We start from the raw sequence: 14,658 nt of genomic DNA, 5'->3' as shown, positions 1-14,658 counted from the left end.
AGGGGGTATGGAGAGAAGGCAGGGATGGGATACTGAGTTGGATGATCAGCCATGATCATATCGAATGGTGGTGCAGGCTCGAAGGGCCGAATGGCCTACTCCTGCACCTATTTTCTATGTTTCTATGTAAATCGCACCTCCCCTCAAGTAGTTACTTCCCCATTAGTTAGATCATTAAATACCCTAACCATACCGGTGAAACACCTTTATATAAACAGCCCTCCAACTTCAGGAAATATGTGTTTAACTTGAGCAACAAATAAATAATCTAGATATTATTTCAATACTTCTTAATTCAAATAGCCAGATTAATCCTTTATTTTATATTGTAAAACATAGAAAGATACAGTGTGTAGGAAGGATATGCGGATGCTGGTTTACACCAAAGATTCTTACGAGAGATCCAAAATGCTGGAGTAACTCAGCGGGTCAGGCAGTATCTCTGGAGAAAAGGAATAGGTGATATTTCAGATCGAGACCCTTCTTCGGACTGAGAGTCAGGGGAGAGGGAAACTAGAGGTACGAAAAGATGCAGAACAAACCAGACCCAGCACCGATGGCCCAGGAGCCCACAATGGTCCATTGTCGTCTGTGGAGGTGATGACAAAGGGGTACAAACAGTGGGACTAGCAGGATGACTCGGGTGGGTGGGGGAAGGGCGGAGAGAGAGGGGGAATGCAAGGGTTACTTGAAATTAGAGAAACCGATACTCATAACGCTGGGTTGTAAACTGCCCAAGCGAAATATGAGATGTGGTTCCTCTAATTTGATTTAAAAAATTGTAAAGATACAGCATTCCATAGACCCTTTGGCCCACAATGTCTGTGCTGAATATGATGCCTGGATAAACTAATCTCATCTGCATGCCCATGATCCATAACACTCCATTCCCTGCATATCCATGTACCTGTCTAAAAGCATCTTAAACCCAATTTTCACATTTATCCCCTCCACCACCACCCAGATACCCACAACCCTCTGTGTAAAGAACTTCACCCCTCAATTTCCCCTCTAAACTTTGTCCCTCTCACCTCAAAACTATGCCCTCTAGTCTTTGACATTTCCGTGCTGGGGGGAAAAAGGTTCTGATTGTCTACCCTATCTGTGTCTCTCATGGTTTTATCTACTTCTATAAGGTCTCCCTTCAACCTCCGGCGTTCCAGAGAAAACAATCCAAGTTGAGCCCAAACCCTCCTGCACTTCCTGAGGAAACTCAAACAGGCCTCACTCCCCACCAACATCCTCAGGACTTTCTACAGGGGCACGGTGGAGTCTGTACTCACGTACTGCATGAACACGTGGTACTCCACCTGTAACTGCTCCGACAGGAAGGCTCTGCAGAGGGTAGTGAGGGGAGCAGAGAGGATCATTGGCGTCTCCCTACCCTCGGTACAAGAACTGTTCCAGAGCCGCTGTCTGAAAATAGCTCTGAGAATAGCTGAGGACAAACTGCACCCCCTCCACATACACCATGATCTCCTGCCATCAGGCAAGAGATATCACAGCATCAAAGCCCGGGCTACAAGACTGCTAAACAGCTTCCTGCCACAGGCTGTGAGGCTGCTAAACAGTCACTCTGTACTCACAGTCACCTGATTCTGCGGCTTTGCACTGACATTTTAATAACTCTGGCACTGGCCACTCAAATCAGCTGCCCTGGACATTTTAATGACTGTTTTTACTGTATTTTAATGTTGCTGTTATACCTGCTTTGAACTATTTATACTGTTTCATCAGGGACTGGATTGTTTTTACTGTTATTATGTGTGAAATGTTTTAAGTTTCATGTGCGATGCTCCGATATTCCCTGGGAAACGTCTTTTCATTTTGCACTGTACAACTGTTGCTTTGCAAGATGACAATAAAGGTTGATTGATTGATTGATTGATTGATTGATTGATTGATTGATTGATTGATTGATTGATTGATTGATTGATTGATTGAAATCCTCTAATCCTTGAAAACTACACTTCAAATTCACACTAATCTTATTTCCATTAATTCATCTTAATTATTTCAATTTAATAGCTTAGACAATTGCTTCGATGAAGGGTTTTCAATCCCAAATGTTAACTCTGGCTCTTTCCGCAGATGCTGCCTGACCTATTTTTAAAAGCTTACATAGATACAGGATGGAAACAGGCCCTTCGGCCCACCAAGTGCATGCCAACCATCGATCACCCATTCACACTAGTTCTATGTGTCTCTTCACACTAGACCTGCTGAGTGTTTTCAAAATTGATTTGTTTATTTCAAGTTGGATAATTATTTGTTGGTGGCAGTGCTGAAACAGGAGAAATTGGTTAAAGATTTTAAAAGTCATAGACTCACGGTGGTAGGTGGACAAAAATGCTGGAGAAACTCAGTGGGTGAGGCAGCATCTATGGAGCGAAGGAATGGGTGACGTTTCGGGTTGAGACCCTTCTTCGGAGTCACAGTGGTAAGTTATACAGTGTGGAAACGGGCTCTTTAGCTCAACTTGCCCACACCGGCCAACATACCCCAGCTACAAAGGGTTTCGGCCCGGAATGTTGCCTATTTCCTTCGCTCCATAGATGCTGCCTCACCCGCTGAGTTTCTCCAGCACTTTTGTCTACCTTCGATTTTCCAGCATCTGCAGTTCCTTCTTGAACATATCCCAGCTATACTCGTCTGAAGAAGGGGTTCGGCCCGAAACGGTGCCCATTTTCTTCTCTCCATAGATGCTGCTGCACCCGCTGAGTTTCTCCAGCATTTTTGTCTACCTCCCAGCTATACTAGACCCGCCTGCCCTCGTTTGGTCCATATCCCTCCAAACCTGTCCTATCCATGTACCTGTCTAACTGTTTCTCAAAGGTTGGGATAGAAACATAGAAAACATAGAAAATAGGTGCAGGAGTAGGCCATTCGGCCCTTCGAGCCTGCACCGCCATTCGATATGACCATGGCTGATCATCCAACTCAGTATCCCATCCCTGCCTTCGCTTCATACCCCCTGATCCCTTTAGCCACAAGGGCCACATAACCCCAGCCTCAACTACCTCCTCTGGCAGCTTGTTCCATACACCCACCACCCTGTGTGTGAAGACGTTACCCCTCAGATTCCTATTAAGTCTTTTGCCCCATCTAGAAAGTCTAGAGACAAACCGGCTGTGAACTCGCCTTCTTCCAAGAATGATTGAAAACTTATGTCAACAAGAAAAACACAACACATTTCCCGCAACAAATGACCGGCGGAGAGGGGAAGAGAGTTTATTAAATATTCTCTCCCTCCCACCCCTACCTCGGCTGTCAAAACCGGTCATGGTGGCGCGCGATTTACTCCTGAATTCGGTTTGTTTTACATCTCAATGGGCCAGAGAGAGACGTCGGGGAGGGGGTCGATGGAAGGAAATAAAGAAATCTACTGTAAGCGCTTTTCCAAATCGCGAGTCTCAAGTGCGGTTGAATGGTGGAGGCCGGCCTACGATTAAAAAGGGGCCCCCTTTGAAAAACACACGCGGCCTGCCTCCATTCATGACTTCCAAAGCGTAAACAATTCCCTCTGGCGAGGAACGCACAAACTCAGTGCGGGAGAGAGCCGGCCACAAAGGGAATGAAACGGGCCAGAAAATGCTATTCAGGGAGTTTTAGGAAGGGGGGATGGTGCAGGGTGTGAGGAGGGGGGGGGGGGTGAAGAATCTGAGCCAAATGAAAACATGTTGCTGTTTATCAGTCTCCCAGGTTTTAGCTGAGCTAAAAATTGCAACAATCTTCACAAACAAATTGTGAAGGAAGGAACCGTTTTAAAATTTAGACACAAAACGCTGCAGTAACTCAGCGGGACAGGCAACATCTCTGGAGAGGAGGAATGTGAAATTACATTTCTACGACGGAGGGGAGGTGGTTTTAAGGGGGTTATTTTTCAAGTGTGAATCTCATGTGAATTTCACATGTTAGATATAATCACTTCTCTCCACTCTCCACAGAATCCTGCTCCCCCTAGTGTTTTATACTTTGTGTGTGTGTGTGTGTTTTTTTCAACCTTAAAAAAAACCTCCAAGACCACGCACGTCGTGGGTTTGATACATAAACATTTGATCAGTATGTGACGTGTGGCCTGCCAAAAAATGTTGAGAGTCGCTATGGAAACCGATCCCAATCTGTACAACCCTAAAGAAAAAAACTCGACCAATCCCATTTCGGGATGAAAGTAAGAGATCTTTTTTTTTACCCCTCTCTTGCTTTTGATTTTTTTTGTTGGACTCTCTCTCTCTGCCGTTTTGGGGAGGGAAAAGGCGAGAGTTTCAGGGAGATGGGCTTTTTTTTTTGAAGAAAGAGGGAGATACAAGGAAGTCAAATCAAGCGTGAAGTGGAACAGTTGGCACTTTAGAGACGGGTTGAAGGACTGTGAGAAAAAAAAGTCTTTGGGTCTCGTAAAAAACCGCGGCAAATCTCCGTTCCCAGCTGTGCAATTGGGACTGGGAGAGTTGGGAACAAAGGGGGGAAGATATCGCCTTCAACAGGAATGGGTCATTTGGCGAACAATACTGCCAGTACCGTCAGGGAACTCGCCAAGAGTCAACTTCTCGCTTGATCGCTAACACCGGTGGGAATTAAAGAGGGGAGATGTTTTAACCCCGCTGGAATGCGACTCCGAGGGTCCCCTACAGAGAGAGACACAGACGGGCGCTTGGGATACCGCTGGAGGGATGCATTCGATGCGGTCGCTTTAAAGCAGGGCGCTTATGGTTGTGCAAACTCTGAAGAATGCTACGGGCAGTCAGACTGTGCTGGTATCTGGCGGTTGTGGCTTGCTTTAGGCCGGTGACCGGGGCTCAGTCGGTGTGTTGGCAGGCGCTGCTGCGTTGCCAGCAGGAGAAGGAGTGCAAGTGGGCTTACAGCCAGTACAGCGCGGCTTGCGAGCCCTTCCTGAAGGGCCTGCGGAGGCACTGCCCGAGCCACTGCATCGGCGCCTTGGTGAAACTCAACCAGACTGTGAACGGGCCAGACTTGGAGGACTGCGACTGTGACCAGGACGCTCAATGCAGGCGGGCAAAGAGAGCGATCGAGCCCTGCTTGCCCCGGAGATACAGCGGCGAGTCGGACCTCGGATGCACCAAAGCGCGGCAGAGGTGCGAGGATGAGTCGGTGTGTCACTTGGCGATGAAGGATTACCTCTCCAACTGCGGGCAGCTCTTTAACGGGAGGAGGTGCACCACCGTGTGCCGGGACACCATCCACTACCTCCTCTCCATACCCACTGGCATCCTGCTCAACACATGTGTTTGCGACGGCGTGGAGAGGCCTTTCTGTGAGGTGGTGAAGGAAAACATTGAAAAATTCTGTGCCATCAACGGCCACTCGTTTCTGACGGCCACGCCGGACTCGGATGAGAATTATGAATATGAGGATTATGAAATAAACAGAACAGATTTAAAACCGCACCAAAGTGTCCCGGAGTCCAACTTCTCTGCGGCACACACGTGTTCCCCACTTCTCTTCATCCTGCTTCCAGGCTTGTGGTTTCTATAATACTTTGTGCAAACAATTATTTGCAGGTTTGTTTGTTTTTTCAATCTCTGCTCTGCCCCCCTCTCTCTTTACACACACGCACACACACACACACACACACACACGCAGCGGCGCAGTGTTTACAGATTAGCAACTAAACACACACACATACACAAGCGCACACACATACACACACAATGGCGCACACGCACAGAAGCACACACACATAGGCACACACACACACACACACACACACACACACACACACACACAATGGCGCACACACACAGATACACACACAAGCGCGCGCACACACACACACACAGGCACACATAGCCACACAGACACACACATACAGGCACACACACAATGGCGCACACGCACACACAGGCACACACACAAGGGAACACACACAGATACACATACAAGCGCGAACACACACAGGCGCACATAACCACACACACAGCCACACATAGCCCCCCACACACACACATACAGGCACACACACACACACACACACACCACACACACACACTCACACACACACACACACACACACACACACACGAACCTCACAGAACACACTGAGCTCAAATGTAGCCGCAGACACATTCTGAAGACCATTCCCCTCCACAGACGCTGCCTGACCCGCTGAGTTCCTCCAGCACTTTTCTTCTTGTGTTTCTGCTCAAGATCACGTTGGATATAATTTCTGTTTTACAATCAGCCCCGTTTCCCGGCTGGGATTTTGTTTTTTTAAAACACCATGTGCAAATCCTGGATACCCGTTCTACAATCTTGTGGGATTTGGCTGGACTCGACTCAAACCGAACAAAACTCAGCAAGCGTTTCGTGTCCAGTTTACAGGCTCCCTGGCGATGGGACGGCACGACTGGGACAACTTCTAGATTTGTACGAATACTTTTTTTTTAATGTTGTACAAAAGGTGGTACACATTTTTGACACTATTTATGGTCTTGAGCGAATGTATATATGAAATAAATTCGGGCCACGGTTTTGTATTGGATTTCCTCGATTTCTGCAATTGTGTTTTTCTCTCTCTCTCTCCCCGTGTGCGCGGATTGACGGCGAACCCGAGACTTCCCGCACCATTATCCCGTTATCAAACTGCACGTCGGTCTGTCGCGCCGTCTCCGTGCATTAAGTTAAGTTGGGAAAAGGGGAAGTACAACGGGATCTGGGGGGTCCTTGCACATCAGTCTATGACAGTAAGCATGCAGGTACAGCAGGCAGTGAAGAAGGCGAATGGCATGTTGGCCTTCATAACAAGAGGAGTCGAATATAGGAGCAAATAGGTCCTTCTGCAGTTGTACAGAGCCCACACCTGGAGTATTGTGTGCAGTTTTGGTCCCCTAATTTGAGAAGGACATTCTTGCTATTGAGGGAGTGCAGCGTAGGTTAATTCCCGGGATGGCGGGACTGTCATATGCTGAGAGAATGGAGCAGCTGGGCTTGTACACTCTGGAGTTTAGAAGGATGAGAGGGTATCTCATTGAGACATATAAGATTGTTAAGGGCTTGGACACGCGAGAGGCAGGAAACATGTTCCCGATGTTGGGGGAGTCCAGAACCAGGGGCCACACACACAGTTTAAGAATAAGGAGTAAGCCATTTAGAACGGAGACGAGGAAACACTTTTTCTCACAGAGAGTGGTGAGTCTGTGGAATTCTCTGCTGAGGTAGGTTCTCTGGATGCTTTCAAGAGAGAGCTAGATAGGGCTCTTAAAAATAGCGGAGTCAGTGGATATGGGGAGGAACGGGGTACTGATTGGGGATGATCAGCCATGATCACATTGAATGGCGGTGCTGGCTCGAAGGGCCGAATGGCCTACTCCTGCACCTATTGTCTATTGTCTATTGAGTCGCTGTCCGCTCACGACTCCACGGCTGAGGCTCAGCGGGTCTCATGCGCATTGGCAAGTTGCGGCTGAGTTGGGTGGCGCAGCGGTAGAGTCGCTGCCTGGCAGCGCCAGAGGCCCGGGTTCGATCCCGACTACGGGTGCTGTCTGTACGGAGTCTGTACCAAAGATACCAGAGCGGGGAATAGTGTCTTTGGTCTGTACGTTCTCCCTGTGACCGCGCGGGGTTTTCACCGGGTGCTCCGGTTTCTTCCCACACTCCAAAAACCTACAGGTTTGTAGGGTAGACAAAAGTGCTGGAGAAACTCAGCGGGTGCAGCAGCATCTATGGAGCGAAGGAAATAGGTAACGTTTCGGGCCGAAACCCTTCTTCGGACTGATGGACAAAGTATTTAAAAAGGAACTGCAGACGCTGGAAATTTTTCGTTTTTCCAGCATCTGCAGTTCCTTCTTAAACAAAAGGTTTGTAGAATAATTGGCTTATGGAACACAAAATGTACATTGTCCCTAGTGTGTGTAGGATGGGTGGTGTTAGTGTGCGGGGATCGGTGGTCGGTGCGGACTCGGTGGGCCGAAGGGCCTGTTAAAACAGCACAGAAGGGTCTCGACCCGAAACGTCACCCATTCCTTCTCTCCAGAGCTGCTGCCTGTCCCGCTGAGTTACTCCAGCTTTTCGGTGTCTACCTTCGGTTTAAACCAGCATCTACAGTTCCTTCCTACAGAAAACATTACAGAGCAGGCCCTTCGGCCCACAATGTCTGTGCCGAACATGGATGCCAAGTTCGGTTTCACTATATGATCCTTGCCGAAGAGAGACACAAAAAGCTGGAGTAACTCAGTGGGACAGGCAGCATCTCTGCCTGTATGCAATCCATACTCCTATTCCCCGCACTGCGGTCAAAAAGCCTCTTAAGCGCCACTTGTATGTCACGTAAAGGGGGAAGATTCTCCCCCACCCTCTCCCCGCGACCACATCACGGTCTCTCCCTTGAAGAAGGGCCTCGACCCGAAACGTCACCCATTCCTTCTCTCGGGAGATGCTGCCTGTCCCGCTGAGTTACTCCAGCCTTGTGCCACTATCTCCTATTTACATTGAAATGGAAATTCAGTCAGATGTCCGGAACAACGTGTAGCGTGTGGCGCTGTTGCTATCCATTCTCAACTGACCTGCCAGCCAGCTTTTATACTTGTGTGAAGAAGGGTCCCGATCAGAAACGTCGCCTGTCCATTTCCCCTCCCCAGATGCTGCCTGAGCCGAGTGCTGAGTTCCTCCAGCACTTTGTATCTCGATCAAGATTCCAGCATCTGCAGTTCCCTGTGTCTCAGCTGAATTGGGATGGCATTAATTGGAAAAGAACCGCGCGTCATGTTCTGCTTGGGTAACCCGATACGGCTGTGTGTCATAAACTCACAGAGTGATACAGCGTGGAAACAGGCCCTTCGGCCCAACTTGCCCACACTGGCCAACATGTCCCAGCTACACTAGTCCCTCATGCCCGCGTTTGGACCATATCCCTGTAAAGTATATAAAAAAAAGATCTAAGAGTCCTTTTGTGTATTAATCAGCATCTGCAGTTTTTTGTTGCTATGTGTGAATGTTGAATTCTCCAACTTCGAGAAGTAGCCCTGTCCTAACCCAGTTCCCCCCCCCCCCCATGCCCAACCCCCTCCCCTCCCCACACGCTCATTTTCCCCACCAGCAAAATCACCCCACTCCTACAGAAGGGGGAGGAGTTGTACAGTTTGATAGCCACAGGGAAGAAGGGTCTCCTGTGGTGTTCTGTGCTGCATCTTGGTGGAACCAGTCTGTTGCTGAAGGCGCTCCTCAGGCTGACCAGTGTGTCATAGATGGGGTGCTTGTTACCTGTCCACAGATGCTGCCTGATCATAGAAACATAGAAAATAGCTGCAGGAGTAGGCCATTCCGCCCTTCGAGCCTGCACCGCCATTCAATATGATCATGGCTGATCATCCAACTCAGTATCCCATACCTGCCTTCTCCCCATACCTGCCTTCTCTCCATACCCCCTGATCCCTTTAGCCACAAGGGCCACATCTAACTCCCTCTTAAATATAGCCAATGAACTGGCCTCAACTACCTTCTGTGGCAGAGAATTCCAGAGATTCACCACTCTCTGTGTGAAAAATGATTTTCTCTCTTTTCACACAGAGAGTGGTGAATCTGTGGAATTCTCTGCCACAGAGGGTAGTCGAGGCCAGTTCATTGGCTATATTTAAGAGGGAGTTAGATGTGGCCCTTGTGGCTAAGGGGATCAGAGGGTATGGAGAGAAGGCAGGTACAGGATACTGAGTTGGATGATCAGCCATGATCATATTGAATGGCGGTGCAGGCTCGAAGGGCCGAATGGCCTACTCCTGCACCTAATTTCTATGTTTCTATGTTTCTATGTTTCTCATCTCGGTCCTAAAAGACTTCCCTCTTATCCTGATCCGCTGGGTCCCTCCAGCACTTTCTGTTTTGGCTCAAAAATCCAGCAGCTGCAGTTCCCTGCATCGCTGGTATGGTTGCGTTGTTGCTTCTGGGATCTTGCTGAAGTGAAGTGTTGGGGACTTTGCATGCAAAAGTAATTCATTGGCTGTGGGGTCTTTGTGAGATCGGGTAGGGGCAACAGCTCTTTTAGAAAGGAGGTGAGGAGGAACTTCTGTAGTCAGAGGGTAGTTAATGTGTGGAACTCATTGCCACAGAGGGCTGTGGAGGCCAAGTCAGTGGATATTGTTAAGGCAGAGAGATTAGAAATTCTTGATTAGAACGGGTGTCAAGGGTTATGGGGAAAAAACAGGAAAATGGGGGGGGGGGGGGGGGGGGGCGCGGAGAAGAAAGAAAGAAAAAGGAGGAGGAGCCCGAAGGCTGGGGGATGGGAGGAGACAGCAGGAGGGCTGAGGAAAGGGAGGAGACAGCAAGGACTAACAAAATTGGGAGAATTCAATGTTCATGCCCCCAGGATGCAGACTCCCCAAGCGGATCCTTCTTCAGACTGATTGGAATAGAGTCACAGAGTGGAAACAACCTGCCCACACAGGCCAACATTTCCCAGCTACACTAGCCCCATTAGTCCATATCCCTCTAAACCTGTCCTAACCATGTACCTGTCTAACTGTTTCTTAAATGTAATGTTGCGATGGTCCCTGCCTCAACTACCTCCTCTGGCAGCTCGTTCCATACACCCATCACCCTTTGTGTGAATAAGTTACCCATCAGATTCCCATTAAATCTCTTCCCCTTCACCTTAAACGTATGTCCTCTGGTCCCCGATTCACCTACTCTGGGCAAGAGACTCTGTGCATCTACCCGATCTATTCCTCTCATGGGGAGGGGGAGAAAGCTGGACAAGGGTGGTGGGGGTAGGACAAAGTCTGGAACTATAGAAGGTAGACAAAAATGCTGGAGAAACTCAGCGGGTGATGCAGAATCTATGGAGCGAAGGAAATAGGCAACGTTTCCGGCCTAAACCCTTCTTCAGACTATAGATGCTGGAATCTTGAGATGCTATAGGAACTATAGATGCTGGAATCTTGAGAAAAACACAAACTTTGTCCCGTCCACGCATCTCTTATCCAGCTTCACCCCCCTCCCCTCCCCTCCCCACACCAATGTGAAGAAGGCTCCCGATCCGAATCACCATCTGTCCATCCCCTCCCCAGATGCTGCCCGACCCGCTGAGTTCTTCCAGGAATATAGTGAATGCTGTCACTGAATTTCATCATTTTTCTCTTTCAACCTCTTAATAAATATTACTTTTAAAGAATCCTTCGTGAACATTTAAACTGCTTTGTGTATGGGAAGGAACTGCAGATGCTGGTTTAAACCGAAGATAAAGACGCAAAATGCTGGAGTAACTCAGCGGGGCAGCAGGCAGCATCTCATTTTAAACTGCTTCATTTAAAAAACAAATCCATTCTTCCCTCAAAAAAGTTACTCTGGCAGATTGTAATTTTAATGGCTCATAATAAAATGGATACTCAAATAAACACGGCTGTAGCAAGAAGCGTGGAGGGTGAGGGGGGGGGGGGGTGGGGGGGTGTCTTGTGGATCGGCCACTGTTTATTGAACAGAGAAGTGAGAGTTTACTCTGGAAGGGAGTCGCTACCTGTATACATTTGGTAGTCACCCGCCTTTGTCTGAGCGCCAGTGTGTACAGAAACAGCACCAAGCTACATAAACAGTCTGAAAGTGAAAGCACTCGATTTTTTGTGGAGAGATGTGGGCTGGAGTGGGGTGGGGGGGGTGGGGGGTGGGGGAGAGAGAGAGAGAGAAAAATAGGAAGATTCTGGCAATACCAAGAGAAAACAGAATATGCGGCCACTGTTTGACAGATGAGGTTGAAACAGAGGTGCACTTCCTCCTAAAATACAAAATAATTGACAAAACAAGGAAAGCATACTTTGACAAACTCAGTGAGGCAACCCCTGATTTTAAAGAACTAGATGATACATCAAAACTAAGAATAATCCTTGGCGAAGGAAATACGGCACATCTTGGTGCACAATACGTAACAGCATGCCATAACCTGAGAGACGGTGAATGACCAACATGCACATATGTACGCACACACTAATTGACATTAACTGACACTAAGAAATTAATATTGAATTGCTAAACTTGCTATTGTGTTGTACTGCTTACAGCTGCAAGAACGTGTAGCAATCAATAAAGGGCTATAGGCCTATTTACGAGTTTATGTACAGGGACATATCTATCCATGCACTGTATACTTGTATTTATACTTATGCATTTTAAATATGTATGTCATGTTTTATACTTTGGCAATATAACAATGTTTTGTTATCATGCCAATAAAGTTTTTAAATTGAAATTGAATTGAGAGAGAGAGATGGGGAGGGGGGGAGGAAGGCTAAAACATGCACAATGCAAAGCAAACAGTACACAAATTGGCAGACTAGATTCCCTCTAAATCTTCATTGATCTTTTAACATGGGACTATAAATAGCTTCCCGGGAAAAAGAAGAACGCCTTGATATTTTGTGCAATGCATCTTGTAGACAATAAATGATTGATGCAATGGGGGGGGGGGGGGGGGGGTTGGGGTCGGGGGGGGGGGGGGGGGGGGTAACATACAATAGAGCAGCAGTGAAGGTTAGGTTAGTTAAAACATAGAGGCCCCTGTGAAGAATTGGAATCTTAGAGTCCCTGTGGAATAGTGTTCCAAGTACAATCTGTTTGTAATTACCTAGCTCAGGGTCAGACTCGAGGCATTAACTGGGGGCTTTCTCCCGTCTCTTTGCGTCGATATAAAATATTTTAACAGCCTCGCCAGTGCTCAGAATACACCCATTCGCAGCACAGAGGGTTTAGCTGCTTTTTATTGCAGTGTGATTGCAGACGGCAATAAAACGATTCCATTATCAACAGCGCTAAAAGTTTAGGAAGTTCGGCGTCTGAGGCTTTGTACTATTTTTCACACTTGGAAGGCGTCTCTCTGCCCTCTTTCCCAGCCTCAATGCCATCTTCCCCGTGTGTAGGAAGGAACTGCAGATGCTGGTTTAAGCCGAAGATGGACACGAAATGCTGGAGTAACTCAGCAGGACAGGCAGCATCTCTGGAGAGAAGGAATGGGTCACGTTTCGGGTCAATAGACAATAGGTACAGGAGTAGGCCATTTGGCCCTTCGAGACATAGAAAATAGGTGCAGGAGTAGGCCATTCGGCCCTTCGAGCCTGCACCGCCATTCAATATGATCATGGCTGATCATCCAACTCAGTATCCTGTACCTGCCTTCTCTCCATACCCACTGATACCTATAGCCACAAGGGCCACATCTAACTCCCTCTTAAATATAGCCAATGAACTGACCTCAACTACTTTCTGTGGCAGAGAATTCCAGAGACGGGTCTGAAGAAGGGTCTCGACCCGAAACGTCACCCATTCCTTCTCTCCAGAGATGCTGCCTGTCCCGCTGAGTTACTCCAGCACTTTGTGTCTATCTTCGGCTTAAACCAGCATCTGCAGTTCCTTCCTACACGTTGGGTTAATTGACCGGCAATGTTTTCCCTAGTGTGTAAGGAGTGCATTAGAAAGTGGAATAACTGATGAGTAATCAAGGGTCGGCATGGACTCAGTGGGGCCAAAGGGCCTGTTTCCATGCTATATCTCTGAACTAAAGTCAGCGGTTCAGACAGCATCTGTGCTATATGAACCAATCTATCGGAAGAAACCAAAACCGCGCCTGTCTATTCCCTCCGCAGATGCTGCCTGACCCGCTGAGTTCCTCCAGCACTTGAAGCCCTGTCCCACGGTACGAGTTCATTCCAAGAGCTCTCCCGAGTTTGCCCTGATTCGAACTCGGAGATTTACGGTAATGGCCACTCGTCGGTACTCGGGGCTCTCGTGGGCATTGTTCATCGTGTTGAAAAATCTTCACGAGTCTTCCCGTGCTTACCTGCCGTTAGCGAGTCTTCCCGAGTACCTGCCGTTAGCGTTACGAGCCGCTAAGAGACGTCCTCGAGCTCCGACGTACCTGCTACGTTCATTCTCCGTGCTTCCCACGGGTTTGATTTTTTTTAAACTCGGGAGAGCTCTTGAATGAACTCGCACCGTGGGACAGGGCTATAATATGGTAAAGAGTTGTCCACTCAAATTAAATAAATATTTTAATTAATTAAAGATAGTACTACAATTTTGCTGATGGTCTTTCGAGGATTTTAGGCCTGGATTTTCGCTGCTGCGTAAGTCTTTATGTTCTGGTTTTGAATTTGGTTTGAATTCAGCTGGAAATTCAATGTATAAAACGCTTGGGCACCACAGCATTGGCAAAACCAGCAGGTAATGGGGGTTGTTTCAGTATTACGGGTGGCACGGTGGTAGAGCTGCTGTCTCAGAGCGCCATAGAGACCCGGGTTCGATCCCGAGCACGGAGTTTGTACGTTCTCCCCGTGACCTGCGTGGGCTCTCTCTGAGATCTTCGGTTTCCTCCCACATTCCAAAGACGTACAGGTTTGTAGGTTAATTGGCTTGGTGTAAATGTAAAAAAAATTGTCCCTAGTGGGTGTAGGATATTGTTAATGTGCGGGGCCGGCACGGACCCGATGGGCCGAAGGGCCCCTTGCACCGCTGTATCTCTAAACTTAAACGAAAGTATTGACTTGCCAAGATACATGTTTGACCAGAATCTCTCTGAGAATTTGCCTCACTCTATTTCCAGCATTTGATCTCAAGAAAAAAATTATCAAATAAAAGAGGAAATTAAATCTGGGAAGAAGAACACACAGCAAAACGCGGAAATCTGGTCAAAAATCATAATTTAACTTAATTTGCGAATCGGCTGGG

General features: G+C 47.8%; 1 protein-coding gene across 1 annotated transcript; it reads left to right on the top strand.

Moving 5' to 3' along the window:
- The first annotated feature begins 4,624 nt into the window (after positions 1-4,624).
- LOC116968311 (growth arrest-specific protein 1-like) lies at positions 4,625-5,711 on the top strand. The gene has a single exon (XM_033015039.1). The coding sequence runs from the start codon at positions 4,729-4,731 to the stop codon at positions 5,491-5,493; it is 765 nt and encodes a 254-aa protein (XP_032870930.1). The 5' UTR covers positions 4,625-4,728; the 3' UTR covers positions 5,494-5,711.
- The last annotated feature ends 8,947 nt before the right edge of the window (positions 5,712-14,658 follow it).

This window comes from Amblyraja radiata, chromosome X (genome assembly GCF_010909765.2).
Source record: "Amblyraja radiata isolate CabotCenter1 chromosome X, sAmbRad1.1.pri, whole genome shotgun sequence".
Taxonomy (NCBI): Eukaryota; Metazoa; Chordata; class Chondrichthyes; order Rajiformes; family Rajidae; genus Amblyraja; species Amblyraja radiata.
This window is presented reverse-complemented; position numbering and strand designations above follow the sequence as displayed.

Excerpts from the sequence above, each read along its gene's own strand:
- LOC116968311 (XM_033015039.1), top strand. The coding sequence starts at position 4,729 with ATGCTACGGGCAGTCAGACTGTGCTGGTATCTGGCGGTTGTGGCTTGC.